Below are 21,375 nucleotides of genomic sequence, written 5' to 3' on the forward strand. Positions count from 1 at the left end.
AGTTTGACAACAAGAAGGAAATGTTCATGAGGCAATGACATCACCACTTTGAAATGGTCTATAACACCATGGTGCTCACGGCAACCCGAGTTCGATTCCAAGCTCCAGGTCTTTTGCCGACCCTTCCACCTCTCTCTACTCCCAATACTTTCCTGTCTGTAACCTCCACCATCCTTTCCAATTAAAGGTCAAAAACCCCTAAAAACAACTTTAAAATAATAATAATAATAATAATAATAAAGTAAGTAAATATAAAGAATTTATTCAAAATTATTATGCAGAAAACTGAGAAATATGGAAAACATTCTCACCCACACACACACACACACACAATACAAGGTCCTGGTTTATTTAGTGATGATGCTGAAAATACTTTTTACACACATTTTTAACTGGGGAAAAAACAAGCACTAACCTCTTTAAAAACGCCTTCACTTCATTCAAAGTGACGATTCAGCCTCAAAATGTTATCCTTAAATATAAGAAGCTAATTCCTTAAAAAAAGGAATCCACACAAACAATCAAGGACGAACTTACAAAAATGTCCAGGTCATATTTTACTTCAAGAAAATAAAGCACCATGAAGATTGCTCAACATTCAGAATACTAAAGCAACTTTAATTACTATGATTAAAAAAAAAATAGTGACTTTTATTATTTATTATTTGTTAATTAAATGCTAAACAATCCAAACCAGGCTTCATTTTCTTTCCATGAACTATAAATTCGGCCTGAAATGTGACCTGGATGCATTTTTGTGTGTTCGCCCTAAAAGCGAAACTATCATTGCAAATAGGATTAAACATAAATCAGTGATAACTGATAGAAGTGATTGTCCATAAAGACAATGCCATAAAGAATGACTGAGTCCTGCCATAACCCACAGCTGCCTGCAGGCCAACATATGCACAAAGACACACACGCACACACACACTTCCAACACACAGTCAAAACTCGTAACACACTGCCGTATAATAATAGAAGAGTAATAGTGTCACGTTCTGTGTAGAGTCTCTCTTTGGGCTTTATATTTGGAGTCGGATGTGAGAGTGTAAGGCACTGATAAGTAAGCTGTCTGAGTGTGTCATAACAAACAGTCAGATGTTTGGAGGGTAGTTTTTGGCTGGTTGCTGAGCGTACCACTGCTGCCGCTGTTTGCGCGTGTCCAGTTCGGTCAGCAGCGCTTGTCGATATGCTTCATAAGATTTGACGATGCACTCCAGCTCCTTCATGAAGAGCAGCTTCAGCATCCCCTGATATGTGTCCAGATCCATCAGCTGGAAGAGCTCCCACTTCAGGATGTGGTCATATCTGGGACGGAAAAACACATACATACACACGACTAATGAATCAGGACTCTACCAGACTTATGGGTTGCAAGAAACAGTCAATGAAAAACAATGAATATTATATTTTATTACTATATTATATTTTATCATATTATATATAATATTTGATTAATAAAAAAGGTTTTAGTTTGATGGTTTTTCTTTTATTTATGATGTAATTACATAAAAAAAGTATATACTTAATTTTTCCTAGGCCAGCCGAGAGACATAGGGCGTACTCAAACTATGCCATCCAAACCATGCTCAGGCCTGTTTCCCGGATTGTTTGAGAAGTGCGAGTGCTCTGAATCGGGCTCAGGCGCAGTTCAGTTGGCCGAACCAGGCCCAGTTGGAAGAGGTGTTCGATTCACTTGGGCTCGCCTGAGCCCGAAACTGAAGACGAGACGTTTCTTTAAAGGGACAGTTGGATATGGGTTTATTAATCATTCATACTGTTCAATGAATGCAAACTGTCGTAGATTATTAAAAACGCAAACCCCTCACTGCACGACAGCTGCACCATCAGCAAACCTCCTAATTCCTGTAGCTTGAGGACATTATGATTGTTTATGAGCGTCAAAAATGGCTGATCTCTTCAGTGAAATATTTCACTGAGGGTCGCTGCATCCCAAACGACTAAAACGATATAAAGAAATGTCCACCGTGCTGAGCGAGAACGCTTCTCACAGCGCATCATCAATGACGTAAGCGTGCTTAGTCGCGAATGCAATGAGAGTGCAGGCCGTTGAGGGAGACAGGAGGATGGACAAGCGTGCTTCAGCCTGGTTCGATGCGAGTAGTGCGAGTACGCCCATAGTCCCACCAGCCTGTCTTGGGTCTTCCCTGAGGCCTCCTTGAACCTTTGAACATTAGATACGATAGCAAATCATTCCAATTTTGTAAAGGTTTCGAGCCGCTTTCTAGTTACAGTTTTCTTGTTGGACGCTAGAAGTATTTTTAATAAATACTTGTCTTATATCATTAAAGTTGGCTGCTACAGGTATATTTTCCAAGTAAATTGTTGTAAAAGAGATGTCCATTCCATCACTAAAATATTTTGTATTACCTAACTACAAGTCACACGTTTGCACTACATTGAAAATGATTGGAAGCTGCGCTAGAGATGCACTAAGACAGCATATTTTCCATAAGAATAAATTAATATTTCAATAAAATTATTTATTTACAGAAGATGCAAGAAATTGACTGTTTAGAATATTATTTACAGGATCTACAGGTGTATTTTATTTAGAAGAGATGCAGCTTATTTTTGACTTACAATATGAAAAACATCGAAAACGATTAATTTTGTTTCCAAACATTATTTATTTTCCCTTTTTATAGGAAAAAAGTGACTTGGTTTTAGACAATGTGTGTTTTCATTCAGTTGTTTATTGTTAATGTTCAATAAATAATCATAGATTGTAGATAATGTGTGTTTCCTTCAATTATTTTAAAATCAAGTAATGCACTCTTCATTTAACAATCTGTCACTTGTGATATGTGAGCTTATTTACTAAACAAAACCTCTCAGTGAATTATGTGGCAAAAAATGAAATAAAATAAAATCAAACAAAAAAATTGTTCATTAATCAGAATAGAGTTAAAATTTTAATCTAGTTTTTGATTTTAGGCCAAATCGCCCAGCCCTACTTGACATCTCCAAAATATGTGAAAATGGTTTGCTAAGTCTTCTCCACATCTCCTTCAGCACTTTCCCAGATCCTTCTTCTGAGTTTGCATTCATGCAAACTGGGGATTTATAAAGTATGTAGTCAGATTCCTCCAGCAAAAAACTCACCACATACCAGAGCTGAAAAAAGTGGCATGAACAGAGCAGATATTTAAGCAACATAATTACTAGAATTGAACTAAAATAATCGACATGTCTATTTCTTAAACACTGTTAAATATACTGTTGTCAACTAAAATTCATTTATTCATTCATAAATATATTTTCAGCTTAGTTCCTTTATTAATCTGGGGTCGCCACAGCGGAACGAACCTACAACTTATTCATCACATTTTTACGCAGTAGATGCCCTTCCAGCTGCAATCCATCACTGGGAAAGTCAACTAAAATGGACTCAAAATATTGTCATTGAATTGAAATAAACCAGACAAAAAGAAAAAGCTAATTTAACACAATCACTTCTGTAACAGTATATAAACAATATAATTGTAGTTAAATATAAACCGTGTTAAAAATATGTCTAGAAGAGTAGAGCTGTAAAAAGTAAAAGTGCTGATATACATAGTTGCCCACCTGTTACCACACGTTAGCTGAATTCCATATTAATGCAACAAGCTGCAATGTTGTTCAGCAACCATAAACAATCTACAGTTACATCATGCCTACACTGATCACATGTCACTTCCTAACTAAAACACTACAAATTAAAACTAAGGCCTTTACAATAAATGACTGGATGGTACATTATGTCAGATTAAAGTCCATCTAAAATCGAAATGAGTTTTTTGGGTGTTAGTATTAATATTTTAGTTTTAAGGTCATCTATAAGCTAGTATGCGTTTAAAACAAAGACAGCATCTTTTTTAGAAGATATAAGCATTCAAAACATGCATGTTCTCAGTTCCGAACAATTTTCCATGACAGAGCACTTTAGCTTCTCATCAGACTGTCTGACCAATCGAAATGCTCTTTAGTATCTCAAATGGCACATAGTGCTACTAAACAAGGGACGAACAATTTAAGCAATGTAAATAAGATTTCAGAGACACAAGAACATAACTGGATCATATACACTAGTCATTTAAATTATTCTTTTTTTTTTTTAGGTAAATTACCTAGACAAGACCAGCATTACTATTATAAGCTTCCATCCACATATGGAATATCGCAAAAAAAAAAAGAGTAGGATAAACTTATCCATAGATAAACTACAATGTAATCACATTTGCCAAATAAATTCCAGAATACACAGCAAAAAAAAAAGTCTTGTGATTTTGTATTAACAGATCACGAAACAAAAATAGGTATGATGGGGTAGCACTAACGGGCCAATCTATCACATTGTTAAATATTTAAACTGTTGTTTTGGTCATTCCTTATTCTCCATGGCACAGTGGTTTGATATTATTACTTGCCAAAATTTTCTTAAGCCCCTGTGCTCCCAAAGAGCAATCTCACACCACCAAAAGCCACCACACGCTAAATGAGTTTCCACAATGAGAATCATTGTGTTAGAGTTAAAATCGCATCACACGCTAAACAAAACTGCATTTCAAGGCACTTGAGGGGACCTTTAATGTTGGACAATCTGTGTGAGAGTGTGAAACTTACTTTAGTGGAGCTCTGGCGTACACCTGTAGCCAGTCTGGAATCTCAGCTGAGTGATACGGGTTTGCTGGTACCAGTACAGGCGGGTTGCGTTCTGGTGGGCGGGGCTGGTAGGTGACGGGTGGGGGAGGGGGCTGGTCATAACGAGGCACACTAAAACAAAGAGAGTTGGCATATTTTAAAAACAAAATGGCATCAAACAGTCTAGATAATCAGTAATATATTATCATAATGAACATACACATATCATATACAGTTCAAGTCAAAATTGTTTGTCCTCCTGTGATTTTTTTTTCCCCTTTTTTAAAAAATATTTCCCGAATTATGTTTAACAGAGCAAGGAAGTTTTCACAGTATTTCCTTTAACATTTTTTTCTTATTTGTTTTATTTCAGCTAGAATAAAAGCATATAAAAGTGTATATATTTTTTAAGGTCAATATTTATAGTCCCCTTTAAGCAATATATTTTTTCTATTATCCACAGAACAAACCATTATTATACAATGATTTGCCTAATTACCCTAACTAGCCTAAATAACCATTTAAATTGCACTTTAAGCTGATATCTAGTACCTTAAAAAAATCTAGTAAGATATTATTTACTGTCATCATGGCGAAGACAAAATAAATTATTAGAAATTAATTATTAAAACTATTATGTTTAGAAATGTGTGGGAAAAAAAATCTTTTCTTTAAACAGAAATTGGGGAAAAGTATACATGAGGGCTGTATATCATTATAGCGTATGTTTAAATGACACTAACCTGGGTGCACAGGGGTGTCTGTACTGGGCACGTTTGTTGATGTGGTCAACATAATAGACTCCAAACTCGGCCGACTCCACCCTCTCCCAGCCTGGCGGAAGCCCCTCCCTCTCCAGCGGATGGCTCCAATGAGTCGTGTTTGTGTTGTGATCGATGAAATACTTCCTTCCTCGTATCGTCCAATCTACAGTCCAGCCAGGAGGAAGAGCCGCCTCCTCCCCGCTCATGGTCGTCAGATTACCCACTGACTTTGCTGGCACTCGGCCAATTGCTAGAAAGAAAAAAAAACCCACACATTCAGGAAAGTATTACAAATATGTGTGGAAAATGCTTCTAGAATGAGCTATTATAAGTTTGAATGAAAAAGGAGGTGGAGTGAAATGAAAGAGAGACGAAGAGCAAACAGCAAGTCGCAGCTGCAGATATTAAGCTAAAACCCCCAGTAGACTTTCAAAAGTTCAGCACAAAGAAAAAAACACATACGCACACACACACACACACACACATCATCACAGGGTGAAGGAAAGGGCAAACAACAAATGTACATTTCTCTCAGTCTCACAGATCATGAGAAACTGCAACAGAATAACAGTGGAGAAAATGTGTGTGTAATGTATATTGTAGGACAAGAAAAAAAATGAGATTTTCTGGTCATAAAAAAAAAAAAAAATTAGCAATCATTTCAACCTACCTCTTATTTTAGACTTTAGCAAGGCTTTAAATTTTGTAAGATTGTTGAATTTTCTATTAGCCGATTTTTAACATTTCTATTAGAACATTTTTGAGTGATGCAAATAAGTTTTTTGTATTTCTACATCCCATAATTATTCATTCATTTTCTTTCCGGCTTAGTCCCTTTATTAATCTGGGGTCGCCACAGCGGAATGAACCACCAACTTATCCAGCATATGTTTTACGCAGCCGATGCCCTTCCAGCCACAACCTATTACTAGGAAACACCCATACACTCCTATTCATACACTATGGACAATTTAGCTTACCCAATTCACCTATAGCGCATGTCTTTGGACTTGTGGGGGAAACCAGAGTACCTGGAGAAAACCCACGCAAACAAAGGGAGAACAAGTCCACACAAAAATGCCACGACAATCATGCCAACCACTGCACCACTGTGACACCCTAACATAATATATGCAGGTAAATATTGTTTTTTCTTTTAATTTTGATTAAACTTTACATGATTTCAAATTATATTTATTAAAATATTTTTGATCTAATTTATTAACCAGTAAGCTTTCTCTCACAGTCTCATGTTCAAACAAAGAATAAAGATTTAATATTATTAAGTATAGAGTATGACTATTAGGTGTATATATGACCTTACACAAATTGTGAAGATTTTGTTAAAAGAAAAGCAGACATCATTGGCAGGCATGCACGCATCCTCTCATTAGTAAACAAACAGTGCGTCAGCTCATGTGCGATTTCGCAGCCACAAATTTGTCATTACAAGATGACAAATGACATTTTTGGGTGAAATATACCTTATAAATACTGTATGTGACAATTTTAACACCATTTGGAGGTGTCAATGTTGCTGAGCAATGTATATACAACAATGTGAAGACTTGTGCGACCACTTTTATACTTCTGTCCTGACCATGAAAATATGATTGGCTAAATTGTAAAAAAGCTTAATTAAGATCGGGTGTAGGGTCGAATAAAGATCTATCAATAGAGAGCTATCTTTTTTGGTTAATTGTGCAGCTCTAACTCCTATTGTATTTGTTCCCCCAATTTGTTGCTGACATTCTCTCAAATATCTTCCTTTATGTGGATTCTTGCACTGGCAAACCATTTTGGCTTTATAAGACATCAACGTATTGTCAGAAGCCACAGTTATTATTTTGTTGAACCTGTATATGGTTTGTTTGACTCCCAAAATGCTGGTAGCCACTGAATTGCATTTTATGAATTACTAAAAGCACAAATGTTTCAAAAACAAATCTTCATTAACATTTTCCTGAAGAAAAGAAGTAATCTGATCAAATGTCATCTTATTATGTTATTTAAAAAAAAACAAGAGAATGCAATATATTTAACAGAAACAATCTCTAAACTTTTACATTCAGTTGAAGTCAGAATTATTAGCCCCTCTTTGAATTTTCTTTACTTTTTAAATATTTTCCAAATTATGTTTAACAGAGCAAGGACATTTTGAAAATATGTTTGATAATATTTTTTCTTCTGGAGGAAGTCTTATTTGCTTTATTTCGGCAAGAATAAAAGCAGTTTTTAATTTTTAAAAAGCCATTTTGAGGGTCAAAATTATTAGCCCCTTGAAGCAATTTTTTTTGATAGTCTAAAGAACAAACCATTGTTATACAATAACTTGCCTAATTACTCTAACCTGCCTAATTAACCTAGTTAAGCCTTTAAATATAACTTTAAGCTGTATAGAAGTGTCCTGAAAAATATCTAGTAAAATATTATTTATAGTCATCATGGCAGAAATAAAATAAATCAATTATTAGAAATTAGTTATTAAAACTATTGTGTTTAGAAATGTGTTGAAAACATCTCTGCGTTAAACAGAAATTGGGGAAAAAAATAAACAGGGGGCTAATAATTCAGGGGGCTAATAATTCTGACTTGAACTGTATATTCATTCATTCATTCATTCATTTTCCATCATCTTAGTCCCTTATTTATCAGGGGTCACCTGAGCGGAATGAACCACCAACTTTTCTGGCATATATTTTACGCAGCGGATTTCCTTTCAACTGCAACTTGGGAAACACCCATACACACTCACATTTACACACCGATTGGACTTCGGGGGAAACTGGAGCACGTGGAGGAAACCCACGCAAACACAAGGAGAACATGCAAACTCTACACAGAAATGCCAACTGGCCCAGCTAGGATTCAAACCAGCAACCTTCTTGCTGTGAGGTGACAGTGTTTCCACTGAGCCACCAATTTTACATAAAATCCCTCTTTTTTTATATTATTCGGCTGAAAAAGAAAGTGAATCTATGTTCAGTCAGAGGAACCTGAAGAATCTCATCCAGTAAACAGCAAATGTTCTCGTAAACACAGCAAACGTCAGTGTATTTATAGTAAAGAGTGACAATCATGTTTGTTACTCCATGCAGAGTCTATTATAATGCGTGCAAGTCTGTGCATGTGATGTGTAAATGCACACCAGTTCAAAAGTAACTCACCAGGTGGAGGGCGGCTGTGTGGCTGAGGCGTCTGGGGCTGTCCTGGGTTTCGTGGGAAGTTGAGTTCATTGTGGTCATAGTATCTGTAGTTCTCATTAAAGTGGTCTGGTCTGCGTGCTCGTCTGGGTTGGTTATTGTAGTATGGTTCTGGAGGATAGTAATACGGGCCGTTGTCTCCGTTCTCTGTTACAGAACTGGCATCGCTGATGTAGGATGGTGAGGAAGGGGAGTAATCACGATGAAGATGTGGCGGGGCAGACAGACGGTGACTCTCTCTGCGTGAAACCTCTAGCGGGGTCCGTGGAGGAGCATTGCGCAGGAAACTCTTAGGGCCGCTAACATCTCCAACAGATCCAGTGGTGTACGGACCGGGACCGGGACCAGGCACACCAGCCGAAACCGGCTCCACTAATGGAGGTTCGCGTCGAAGGAACGTTGGATGGCGGATAAATGAGGGCATCAAATCTGAGAACAAACAATGGGGGGAAACCTGGAGTAAGTGGATCAATGCATACTTTAAGGGATAGTTCACTCTAAAATAAAACATCTGTCATTATTACTCATCATTTGTCCAATCCCATATGAAAATCTTTGTTTTCCTGAACACAAATCAGGCCTGTAGCCAAGGGGGGTTTGGGTGGTTCAAAAGACAAACCTGCTACTGACAAAGTCCAAAATTTGACCCCCAAATGAGCTAATTTATCCCATTTTCACTGCTATGTTATCATAAATTGTGAAAATTATACACAGAAGAAGTCTTTAAGACTTAAATAATTTTAATAAAGTATTTATTTTAATAAAGTATTTATTTGCCCACAGGCTATAGTTTTTATTTTAAAACAAGTTTTACCAGATTCCTATTTTTTTAATGATGGATGATAATAAATTTGTATGTTAAACACTAATCTCATAACACTATTTATAAAACTGGATTAACTTACAATTTATATCCAAGCTTGTAAATAAACACTTCGTAGTAAAATACTATGGTGGGCACTTTGGACAAAATTGTAGTAAATATTTTTTTGTGCATCAAAATAGTGTGGTTATGATTACCATCCATCAAGCTGATCCAGCAAAGATTAGTTCTTAAAAAGTCACTAAAACGCATAATTGAATAGAAAATGAGGAAAATAACTGCAAAAAAGGTCAAATTTTCATTAAAAAGTACCACTCGTTTCAATAGGCTGGCGACAGGTCTGCAAATGAATGTATTTGGAAGAATGTCAGTAACTAAACAGATCTCGTAGCATATTTACACCCATTATGTTTACTTTTCCAATTTTTTCCTGACATTCTTTTAAATATCTTCCTTTGTGTGGATTAAAAACATTTAAATAATGTTCAGTTTCTTGCACTAGGAGATTATTTCAGCTTCATACAGTAAGATATCAGTGTATCGTCAGAAGCCAAAGGTATTAATTTTATTTTGTCTGTATATTGTTTTTTTTATTTTTTTATTCTCAAAGTGATGGTGGACCTTTTATTAGCATTTTATGATTTTCAGCTAAAAATCTTCTTTAATGTTTTCCTGAAGAAATAAAGTCTACTTAAAGATCATCAAGTGGCCTGAGAGTAACATAAAAGCTATACCTTTAAATTTCCGATATAGGTTTATAATATTACACTAAAAATGTCTAGAATAAGATACTAAACAAACATACAAGACAATTTTTAAGCATATAGATTTTCTAAACTACAATTATTTTCCATGTCTTCTAAACATCACTTTAAACACATTTCAAGATAAAACATAAAATTGAAGATAGTCTGATTTCTACAAAACACATTTGTTAACATCTTGCTGTTTTGATTACTGACTGATGAATTAGTCTCTCTTTTGATGCCATTCAATTATGCCGTTTTGACAATTTGATCCGAAATTTGGCAACAAATACAATGACAGTATTACCATATTGAACAATTATGTTTAATAATATACTGTGTTACTGCTGTGTGAAGATTTCCGAAATTTCAGTCAGTTTAAAAATAATTATTAGCAAAATATTAAGGTGTTCTTTAAAGAATAATTTTCTTAAACTGGGTAACGTTAAAGCAACAACATTCTACTTCTGGACCTTTGTATTTAAAGTAAATAAAAAGATATGACATTTTAAACTAATGACAACATATGCTAGTGGTAAGTGAAAATGGTTTTAGATTAAAGTATTAAATATGAGCAATGCCACATTATCTTTTGATTAATTCAAAACGTATAAACAGGACTATAATAATACAGGTCTATTAGGTTGATAGTTGTGACTGTACACATTGTGCTGGCTAATTGTTAAAGAGAATTATGTTACTTATTGAAAGCCTTATGCACTTAAAATTGTGTTTTACTCTCAGGGTTCTGATTTCAAACACGGTGTAATGACTACATTATATAACAATGTAGGATATTTAGTTTGCCATTTTTATATTTTGGGGATTTGTTTGGCAGATTGACTAAAATTACTCACTTCTCAGAAGAGGGGACGTTTCTTTCTTCACATATTTGCCCTGAACTTCGGGTGGTTTGGACGCTTCGTTTTTACTCTTCTTTCTGGAGAGCATTGTTAATCCGAATCGACTCTGGACCGATTAGACTTCGGTTTCATCCTGAAATCCGGATCCAGGTTGGCACTGACACGCGAAACCGAGTCCATTTCGGAGCGTTTAGCCCGATAGCTAATTTGGAGTCATCATGGCTACAGTCTGAAAACAAGCACAAAACTGGCCATTCGTTTGCGTTTAGTGGACGTTTGGCAGTTTTCGGTGTTTAGTCGAACATTACGAACTCTTTCCGACGATTAAATAACGTTAGTCTCCCCCGAGCGCTGTCCAAACAACACCCAGAGAAAAGCGCACGAAAACTTTTACCAGCTGAATGTCCAACCCAACCCAGCCCTCCACATCTCCTGCTGATCCCTGATCAGCTCTTACTGGATCTCGCGCCGCAGCCTGATCTCAGGTCAGTTGTTTAGACCCGAGCCTCACTTCAGATCAGCATACTTTATAGTCGGATTCAGTAATGTTTATTAGTCACTCTAAAAGAGTCCACATATTTCAATAATACCAGTTTACCCGCGCCCATAAGTGTCTTTAACCGCCTGATCCTAGATCAACTCTCTCTGGATCGCTCCCTCACCTTACCCTGATCCTAGATCAGATCTGCCGCAAGCCAGATCCTCAGGGAGCAAAGCATTGTGGGAAATATTTGACTCGAACTTTTTTTCTAGCACATATTTAAGGTTTACAGGACAGATATGCGATGGTTTATTTAACATGTAAGGTTAATTTGAAGGATAAAAGTGCTGCGTTGTCAGATAAATGTACAAAATAGGACCTAAAACCCCACAAATGAATGAATTTTCTTTTTTGAACAAACATTTTTTGAGAAACCTTCAGAGAAATCAAGTGACCCCATGGCCAAGCCCAGTGTCTCTGTATTTACCATTTACGTGTTTGAGTAAAACACACTATTTGTTTATTTTGGAACCTGATTACTTTTTATTTTTAAATTTAAAATGTTATTTATAATGGGCTTCACGGTGGCTCAGTGGTTAGCTTTGTCGCCTCACAGTAAAAAGGTTGCTGGTTTGAGCTCTGGGCCAGTTGGCATTTCTGTGTGGAGTTTGTATGTTCTCCCCGTGTTGGCGTGGGTTACCTCCAGGTGCTCCGGTTTCCCTCACCGTCCAAAAACATGCGGTACAGGTGAATTGAATAATGGCTGTAGTGTATCAGTGTAAATGTGAGTGTATGGGTGTTTCCAAGAGCTGATTTGCGGCTGGAAGGGCATCCGCTGCGTAACATTTGCTGGATAAGTTGGCGGTTCATTCTGCTGTGGCAAACCTTGATAATTAAAAGGACTAAGCAGAAGTAAAGGGAATAAATATAATTTAGAGAATTTTTAAATATATATATTTTAAATATTCATTTTTAAATACCAAAGTTTTAATCTCAAAACATATTTGATAGAATAACTCTGATTTTAATTAACAGCAAATTAACACATTTGTAATACTGGCAAAGTAATTTTTAGTTGATTTACATTTTTACGTTATCAAATAGGCCTACACAAATAAATATTTATTTATTTTAACTTTGGAATAAATGTCAAATGTATCTTACAGAATAAAATATTAGCATTTTACTCAAACACAAACTAATAAATCCTAACATATATATTTTTAAAAGATCTCTATATATTTATATAGGCAGCACGGTGTTGCAGTGGGTAGCACAATCGCCTCAGCAAGAAAGTCGGTGGTTTGAATCCTGGCTAGGTCAGTTGGCTTTTCTGTGTAGAGTTTGCATGTTGTCCCTGTGTTTGCGTGGGTTTCCTCTGGGTGCTCCGGTTTCCCCCACAAGTCCAAAGACATGGTACAGGTGAATTGGGTAAGCTGTACTGTTCGTAGTGAATGGGTGTGTATGGATGTTTCCCAGTGATGGGTTGCAGCAGGAAGGGCATCCACTGCGCAAAACATATGCAGAATAAGTTGGCAGTTCATTCCGCTGTGGCGACCCCAGATTAATAAAGGGACTAAGCCGAAAAGAAAACGAATGAATGAATGAATATATATATTTATATAAACATAAAACAATGCTAGAGAAATTAGTAATTTAGTAAACACATGTTCACATAAATAAAGAAGCAACTCAGAAGTATCATGCACTTTTAGTGTTTAATTGGTGCTTTTTTCAAAAGAGTAACTTGGTAACACTTTATAATAACGGTCCATTAGTTAATATATTTACTGTAATTAGGTATGAATAATCTTGTACAGCATTTATTAAGCACATTAACTAATACATTAATAAAATCCAACGTGGTGCTTGTTAACATTAGTTAGTTAACATGAACTAACGTTATTTAATTTGTAAAACATTAATTGACCAAGATGAATAAATACAGTAATAAATGTATTGAATTGTTTGTTCATGTTAGTAAATACATTGACTAACAAATGGACCTTTATTTTAAAGTGTTACCAATGAATTCTAAAATGAAAACTCATGTACGGTGCTTACTAAAACTATTCTTTAATGAAGATAAAAACAATTATGCTTCAACATTCAAATGTCATACAATCAACACTTAAAACAATACATCATTTACATGACAAATACTGTAAAGCATATATAGTTTAAGCTTCACCAAAGGCTTTGTTACAATGCTAAAAATGTAAGGACAACATATTTCAGTGCAATTTCGACATTTTTAAATGCCTGTAATTCTTTGTACATTTTCCCCTCCAAGCATCAAAGCTGGTAAACTGCACTCGCTGAGAGACGCCTGAAATGAAACATCATAACCAGCAATTTTCCTCTCCGCACACAAATTATACAGCGGTAACCATGAGGCTGACGTCTCCGATCTCAAGGTTTCTTTTACTCCGCATAAATATTTGAATACACCCGCTATTATTCATATTCACAGTGCTCATCACACACGATTATGGTTCAAATATGAAAAATAGGAACACAAAGATCTCCTGCACTTAAAGTCATGTCATGGGATGTTTTCTGGTGCAGATTCTCAAGCGAAAAAACATTTATATTGACTAAACAAGCCCAAAGACAGAATGCACTATAACAAACAGGAATAAACAGTGAATAAACAGTGTGGCACTTGCCCTTTAATTTCCTTCTCTGAGAAGCAGGGAATCACTGACCTTGTTTGCATTACATTGAAAACTATGTGGCGATAGGCATGTGTGTGTGTGAGAGAGAGAATGCTGGGGCCTCAGCTGTTGGACAAGCCTCTCTGGGTTTAAGGAATTTCACCATCACTTAAGATGACCTTCCAACTGCAAACTGAAGTCCAGAAACAACGGAAATATTATTAAAGTTGCCATCAAATTAAAATGAACCATTCGCAACCATCCTTTTTTAATGAAACATTGCAGTATTTTTGTAATGACAACAAATTGGGAATTAAAAATTGGATTTCAGCAACAGCAAACCAACAAGCCAATCCATTTTTCTTGTTGGAAAAGCTCTTTTCATTAACATACAGACAACATTCATTCCATGCCAACTTCAAAAGTACTATAAAAGCAAACATTGTTCAGTCAGAAATAAAAAACGAATGGGAAAATCTCAGGAACACAAATTTCAATCTGTTCATTACACAAAGCTTTTATATGGCTTCAAAGACTTTGTAAATACCATATAGTGCACAGTTCATTTAAATACATGCATTTTTGGAGCTTAACAACACCCTGGTCACCGAATTCTTGTGTTTTATAAAGAGCAGATTGGACATTCTTATAAATATGTCCTTCAGATGAACATTAGGATGACCTAATCATGTGCAGTCATATTTACACATTAGTATTTCACAGGTGAAATCCACTCATTCTAATAGGAATCAAACGTTTACTATATGGGTGATATATGATTTTCTACACAGATACATGGTAGTCACGCAAAAGTCTCAAAGTCTGTTTTAACAAGTCAACATATTTGCAGCAACTCCATGTAGTTAATCCAAAAGCAAGTCAAATCTAAAACAGATCCTGAAATCTTGAAACTGCTCGCTAAACTCAAATTACAAATCAAGTTTCCAAACGAGCAACAAATTCTTCGGTCCTATCAGTTTTGTTTCTCTGATTCAATTTAAAACATGTTATTTTCAGTTAGTTCCATCAAGGTTGAAAAGTACTGCATTTCATGACAGCACTTTCCTTTATAGCTGTTTCAATAGTAACTACACAGTGCAGATCTCAGAAGACGACCCCATAAGGACGTGATATGTGATGGGATGTTCTGCGATGTCATTTCTTCAGTCAAAACCAGCAAGGCACACACTAGTCCTTAAACAACAGATATTGGTGCTCTGAACAAGCAAATGCATACAGACCATGTGGCTATAAAGAACCATGTGGCTATAAAGATCGATTATTGGCTATTCTAACGGGAAGGTGAGGCTTCCATCACAAGGGTTTCCATATCCGCTTGTAAAGTCGTGATGTATAAAATACTGTTTCCTGGTCCAAGCCCCTACTCAGTTGAATTAAGAAAATATTCGTTTACAACCTTTCATTTTTAGTCATGTCACATATTAAACTGAATTACATCTAAAGTCATGGTGTACACAACAGTCTCTGGACTTGCTGCATCACAGACATCGATATCTTAACAATTTATAAAAAATTGATCACTTTCTGGCTGTCAGATATTAGGCATATACAGTTAAATTCAGAATTATTAGCCCCCCTGTTTATTTTTCCCCAATTTCTGTTTACCGGAGAGAAGATTTTTCTCAACACATTTCTATTCACATTTCTAATCATAATAGTTAATAACGCATTTCTAATAACTGACTTGTTTTATCTTTATATTATATAGTGAATATGATGACTGGATATTTTTCAAGACACTTCTATACAGCTTAAAGTTATATTTAAAGGCTTAACTAGGTTAATAAGGTTAACTAGGCAGGTTAGGGTAATTAGGCAAGTTATTGTATAACGATGGTTTGTTCTGTAGACTATCGAAAAAAATAAAGCTTAAAGGGGCTAATAATTTTGTCCCTAAAATGATGTTTAAAAAATTAAAAACTGATTTTATTCTAGCCGAAATAAAACAAATAAGACTTTTCCTCCAAGCAAAAGTATTATCAGACACACTGTGAAAATTTCCTTGCTCTGTTACACATCATTTGGGAAATATTTAAAAAAGAAAAAATTTGAAGGGGGCTAATAATTCTGACTTCAACTGTATACTGTATAATAGGGGATCATTATAGTGATAGTTCACATAAAATGAAAACTCTGCAATCATTTTCTTACCCTACACGTCACAAAAGATATTCAGAAAAATGCTGGTAGCTGGCACCCATTGACTTTCATGAGAATGTCTTTCCTTTATGCAGGGGTGGACTTAACCAATAAGCGAGGTAAGCAGCTGCTTAGGGCCCTATATATCCCTATATAAATTTTATATTGTAATAGTAGAATAGTGGAACATTCCTTCTGTACTGCACATGAGATGTGAGCTGTTACCACCGAGAAAGAGAAGGAAAAAAAAAAAAAAAAAATGAGCAAGAGAATGTTTTGATTTTCAATGCTAGAGCCCCATACCTTGAATTGTGTAGAACCCCAAATCCCTAAGTCCACCCCTGCCAATGTGATAAATATCAGCTTCTGTATTCAACAAAAAAAAGCTTTAAAGCCACACAAGAAAGAATAAATGAGGTCATTTTCATTTTTGGGTGAACTATCCCCTTCAATAACAGCGTGCAATCAGGAGCGTGTAAAGTGGTAGGGGGCAGGGGTCAACGGTGACGGGCCGAGATCGCGAACAATCTTGTTGAGGCTAGAAATCTTCTCCTCCAGGAGGAAATTCTTCTTCTCTGCTACTTTCTGCCGTTGCTCTGTCTTCTCCAGGGCTTTCAGCAGCTGAGCGTTCTCCACATACAGGTCCTTGATCAGCACATCTGATTCACTGTTTCTGATCAACTACACAAGCAGAAAAGACGAAACAATCAATCCAAAAGCAGCGGCGCAACATGTCCGATCAATAATGCTTTCGGTGCTAAATGAGGATGGATGTTTGTGCATTTCTGTACCTGTTCCTTTAGCTGAGACACTTTCTCCTGTAGTAACAGTTTGAGGTTTCGCAGTGTGATCTCCACTTCTCTCATTCTCTCCTCCATCTGTAACAGTGCCGCCTCCCGCTCCTGCTTGGCAGTAAGGATCATGGTTAAAAATGTCACAGATTGCTAGAAACTCCTAGATTTAGTTAACGGTGTAATTTTCTCTTAGAATAATTTCCTATGGAAAGAACTTGCATACATGTTGAAAATGAACATAAGTGTGTTCAGGAAGAACTGGGAAAAGTGGTTGATATACAGAGAAAAAGACATACCCAGCTAAGTAAACTATAATCTTCACAGAAATGGTAACCTCACTCTTTGGCTTTGTTGTTTTACATGTTAAATCTAACATATAATCGTGTTAATTTTTTATTTTAATTATTTGTATAATTGTATGCACAGAGATTATTAAATACAAACATATAATATGAAGGTATAATGTTATATATATATATATATATATATATATATATATATATATATATATATATATATATATATATTTTAGTTTTTTTTATTATTATTTATAGAATTGCAAAAAAAATTGCAAAAAATAAATAAATAAATAAAATTGCCCAGCTTGATTTTTTATTTGCAGTTCTTTTTTTGTTTGCAAATTTAATTTTTATTTCTCAATTTCATTTTCAGTTCTTTATTTATTTATTTTTTTTGCAAAAAAAAATTTTCCCCTCAAATTTACTTTTGCTTTTGAGATTTTTTTTGGCAGATTTGCAATTTATTTATTTTTGCTTAATACTTTATTTTTTGTTTGCAAAACTTATTTTTATTTTGCAAGTATATTTGGCCCAAGATTGACACCATAGTTTTGTATCACTCATATTAGCAAGAGGCTTTGATGCATCATCCCTAAGCTGTCAATTGTCCCCACAGCAATAAAACAGGCTAACCTAGCAATTATTTAAAAACAGCGATATCTCTACATCAGAACATCGAAGGGACCTAGGTATTGGCTCTTTTGACGTCCTGTTTACTATGCATGGTAACAATAAGTGAAGTGCTAATAACGATTAGCTACATGTTATTAATGATCTAGGTGATCTTAGTGCAATAACATATGCTAGAAATGCCTACTAAATATTAGCATTTGACCAAACATGTATACGAGCGTTGCCATTTAGCAACTGCTTAGCAAAACTCCTAGCAACGACAAACACTTTAGCAACTGCCTAGCAACTACTTGGCAACCGCTGTGCTTCCTGCCAACTGCCATACCCACTCCTATCACAGTCACGTTGGCTTTCTCAAGCCAACATCAAAATTTGTCAGTGAACTTTAGGTTCCAGTTTAATTGTGACATGCATATGTACAATATCTCACTTTTTTAATGTTGTAATTTTTTTCAAATTAGCATTGTTAAAATTGTATATAAAACTAAATAAAAAGAAAACTCATTAAAAAAAATATTTTCTGTTCAAGCATTCTTTAAAATAAAAAAAATTGAAATGGAGACCACATGGGAAAGCTAGGTTGCTGCCAGAAGTGGTGTTAGTGGGAAAAGCAGGGGGCGCCCAATCTGCAATCTGTGTGGGTCCTATTGCCCCAGTATAGTGACAGGGACTCTATACTGCTCAGTGAGCGCAGTCTTTTGGATGAGACATTAAACTGAGGTCCTGACTCTCTGTGGTCGTTAAAAATCCCAGGAAGTCTTTTGAAAAAGAGTAGGGGTTTAACCCCAGCATCCTGGTCAAATCCTGGCTTCATTACTCAGTCTCCTTTCCACCAGTTAGCTAGTGTGTTGTATGCGCTCTGGTGCAATATGGCTGCTGTAGCATCATTCAGGTGGATGCTGCACACTGGTGGTGGATCAGGAGATTCCCCCAATGTGTAAAGGCCATTAACTGTCCAGGAAAGCGATAAATAAATATATGGAATTATTATTATTGAAAGTTTCCACATCGATAGTAATAATAATAAATGTTTCTTAAGCAACCCAGAATATTAGATTTAATTGTTTGCAGAGGAACCTTTTACTCATTAAAACAGAAAATAGGCATACAGAACTGTAAAAATGCTAATCAATATCATAGTTTTTTTCAGTATTTTAGACCAATTATGCCCTGTTAAAAGATGTTTTTGGAATAAGCTCATTTTACTACTCCACTAGAGTATAAAAGTTTTAAAAGAGTAAAAGAGTTTTACCATTTTATTTATTTCTATATATATATATATATATATATATATATATATATATATATATATATATATATATATATATATATCACCTTATTTACCATTCAAGTGATCTCTGGATCTGCCAGAAGCACTTTTAGCATAAATCATTGAGTCGGATTAGACCAGTGGTTCCCAACCTTTTTCTTTGGGGCCCCCCCCATAAACATATACAAACATTGGAGCCCCCCCACCATATAAATACGCACACACGCACGCACACACATATGTACTGTGTATGTATATATATATATATATGTGTGTGTGTGTGTGTGTGTTTGTGTAATATTAATATATAGTAATATGTATAGAAAATATTAATTAATCAGTTTTAACTTGTCTTGGCCTTCAATAAAACCAAAATTTAGGTAGGCTTTGTCATACTGTCTAATCTTTTTCTTCGCCTCTGAAGAATCACTGCATTTACGTTTGTCTGCCATTTTTGTTTTGATTTTGCCTTTACGATACGTTGACAAGCAGATTGCGCGAGTGAGCAAAATTTAAATAATTATTTAAAGTTATTTATTTTAATTATTTTCACTATTATGTTGGAATTTTAAGCATGTGTTTAGATTATTTTTTATTTTTTGGGCTGCTCGATTTTGGGAAAAATCATAATTCCGATTATTTTGGTCATAATTGTAATCACAATTATTCAAAACCATTGCCAGTTAAGGTCAAAATTATTAGCGCTCCTGAGATTTTTTTTTTTATAAATATTTCCCAAATTATGTTTAACAGAGCAAGGAACTTTAACAGTATTTCCTATAATATTTTTTCTTCTATTTGTTTTATTTTAGCTAGAATAAAGATAGGTTTAAATATTTTGAAACCAATTTAAGGTCAATATTATTAGCCCCCTTAAGCAATATTTATTTTTGATTGTCTGCAGAATAAACTACCGTTATAATGACTTGCCTTATTACTCTAATTAAGCCTTTGAACTGCACTTTAATCTGAATGCTTGTATTTTGAAAAATATCTAGTAAAATATTATGTGCTGTCATTATAGCAAAGACAAAAAGAAATCAGTTATTAGAAATGAGATATCAAAACTATTATGTTCAGAAATAAGTTAATAAAATATTCTTTCCATGAAACAGAAATTGGGCAGGAAAAGATTTGCTTATATTCAAGAGGGCTAATATTTCTGACTTCAACTGTATACATACAGTTATTTTCCACCCTGCAAAGGAAAGAGAAATAAATACAATAGAATAAAAATATAAAACAAACTGTGTTTTAAGCATCTTCACTGTAAGAAAAACACTTTAGCTACAGCAGTCCTTCAGTCAAGAGCAGCGAGGGCTTTCTCGTTGTGTTTGTTTAATAATGATAAAAACAGGCGGCAGAAAGATTATAGCGCGCTGTATCTTTAATGGTTTCTCTTTCACGTCTTTTGATCCTCAGCTCGTTTGTTTATTATACAAATGAGGGTTAATGTAAATAATCACTAAACACCGCGTTTTGACACCTATTTGACCATTAAAGCGCTCACGTTAAGATGACTTTAGATGTCTGCGCTCCTCTGCTCATCTCATTCCGCACGCCATAGTCTGTGTGTGTGAATGAGAGTGAATGCTGACCGGCTGCGTGCTTCTGACTGCGTGATCGTGCTGCACACACACATAAGCGCTTTTAAGAGCAACACGTGTACAACTGTGGCGAAATATGATGCAATAATCATTTATCTCGATTAATGCTTTTTATAATCGTTTGAAACCGATATCTAAATCGGATTTTCGATTAATTGCAAAGCCCTTTATAATAGTGGACCATTTTTGTGCCTTTTTCTACCTCAATACTTATCCTCTCCCGCGCCCCCCCTGTGAACTCTGGCGCCCCCCTTAGGGGGGCGCGGACCCCAGGTTGGGAACCACTGGATTAGACCATTAGCATTTCACTCAAAAAAAAAAAAAAAAAAAAAAAAAAAAGAAAAGAAAAGAAAGAAAAAAAGTAATTTTTAAAAAATCATTTTTCTATTTAAAGCTAAACTCTTCTTTAGGTAAATAATGTACTA

General features: G+C 35.3%; 2 protein-coding genes across 7 annotated transcripts in view; both read right to left on the reverse strand.

Moving 5' to 3' along the window:
• Nucleotides 1-333: 333 nt before the first annotated feature.
• sav1 (salvador family WW domain containing protein 1) lies at nucleotides 334-11,461 on the reverse strand. Its single transcript, NM_001004560.1, has 5 exons — nucleotides 11,044-11,461; nucleotides 8,582-9,046; nucleotides 5,394-5,664; nucleotides 4,633-4,782; nucleotides 334-1,311 (listed from the first exon to the last, which is right to left on the reverse strand). The coding sequence occupies exons 1-5, from the start codon at nucleotides 11,135-11,137 to the stop codon at nucleotides 1,098-1,100; spliced, it is 1,194 nt and encodes a 397-aa protein (NP_001004560.1). The 5' UTR covers nucleotides 11,138-11,461; the 3' UTR covers nucleotides 334-1,097.
• Nucleotides 11,462-13,586: 2,125 nt separating this feature from the next.
• nin (ninein (GSK3B interacting protein)) overlaps nucleotides 13,587-21,375 on the reverse strand; it is a 45,275-nt gene continuing 37,486 nt past the window's right edge. For 4 of the 6 annotated variants that reach the window (XM_017358842.4, XM_068213083.2, XM_073920188.1 and 1 more), the window contains 2 exons: nucleotides 17,139-17,249; nucleotides 13,587-17,028 (listed from right to left, as the gene is read on the reverse strand). In XM_017358842.4, the coding sequence (XP_017214331.1) occupies nucleotides 16,813-17,028; nucleotides 17,139-17,249 (327 nt within the window). In that variant the 3' untranslated portion in view covers nucleotides 13,587-16,812. The remainder of the gene's footprint in view (nucleotides 17,029-17,138; nucleotides 17,250-21,375) is intronic. The other 2 variants (XM_073920191.1, XM_073920190.1) reach the window with 1 other exon arrangement.

The sequence above is a fragment of the Danio rerio genome, chromosome 13, assembly GCF_049306965.1.
Source record: "Danio rerio strain Tuebingen ecotype United States chromosome 13, GRCz12tu, whole genome shotgun sequence".
NCBI classification, from domain to species: Eukaryota; Metazoa; Chordata; class Actinopteri; order Cypriniformes; family Danionidae; genus Danio; species Danio rerio.

Excerpts from the sequence above, each read along its gene's own strand:
- sav1 (NM_001004560.1), bottom strand. The coding sequence starts at position 11,137 with ATGCTCTCCAGAAAGAAGAGTAAAAACGAAGCGTCCAAACCACCCGAA. Across the intron at positions 5,665-8,581 it reads ACACAGCCGCCCTCCACCTG|CAATTGGCCGAGTGCCAGCA; the intron begins GTGAGTTACTTT and ends TTTTCTTTCTAG. Across the intron at positions 4,783-5,393 it reads AGACACCCCTGTGCACCCAG|TGTGCCTCGTTATGACCAGC; the intron begins GTTAGTGTCATT and ends TCTTTGTTTTAG.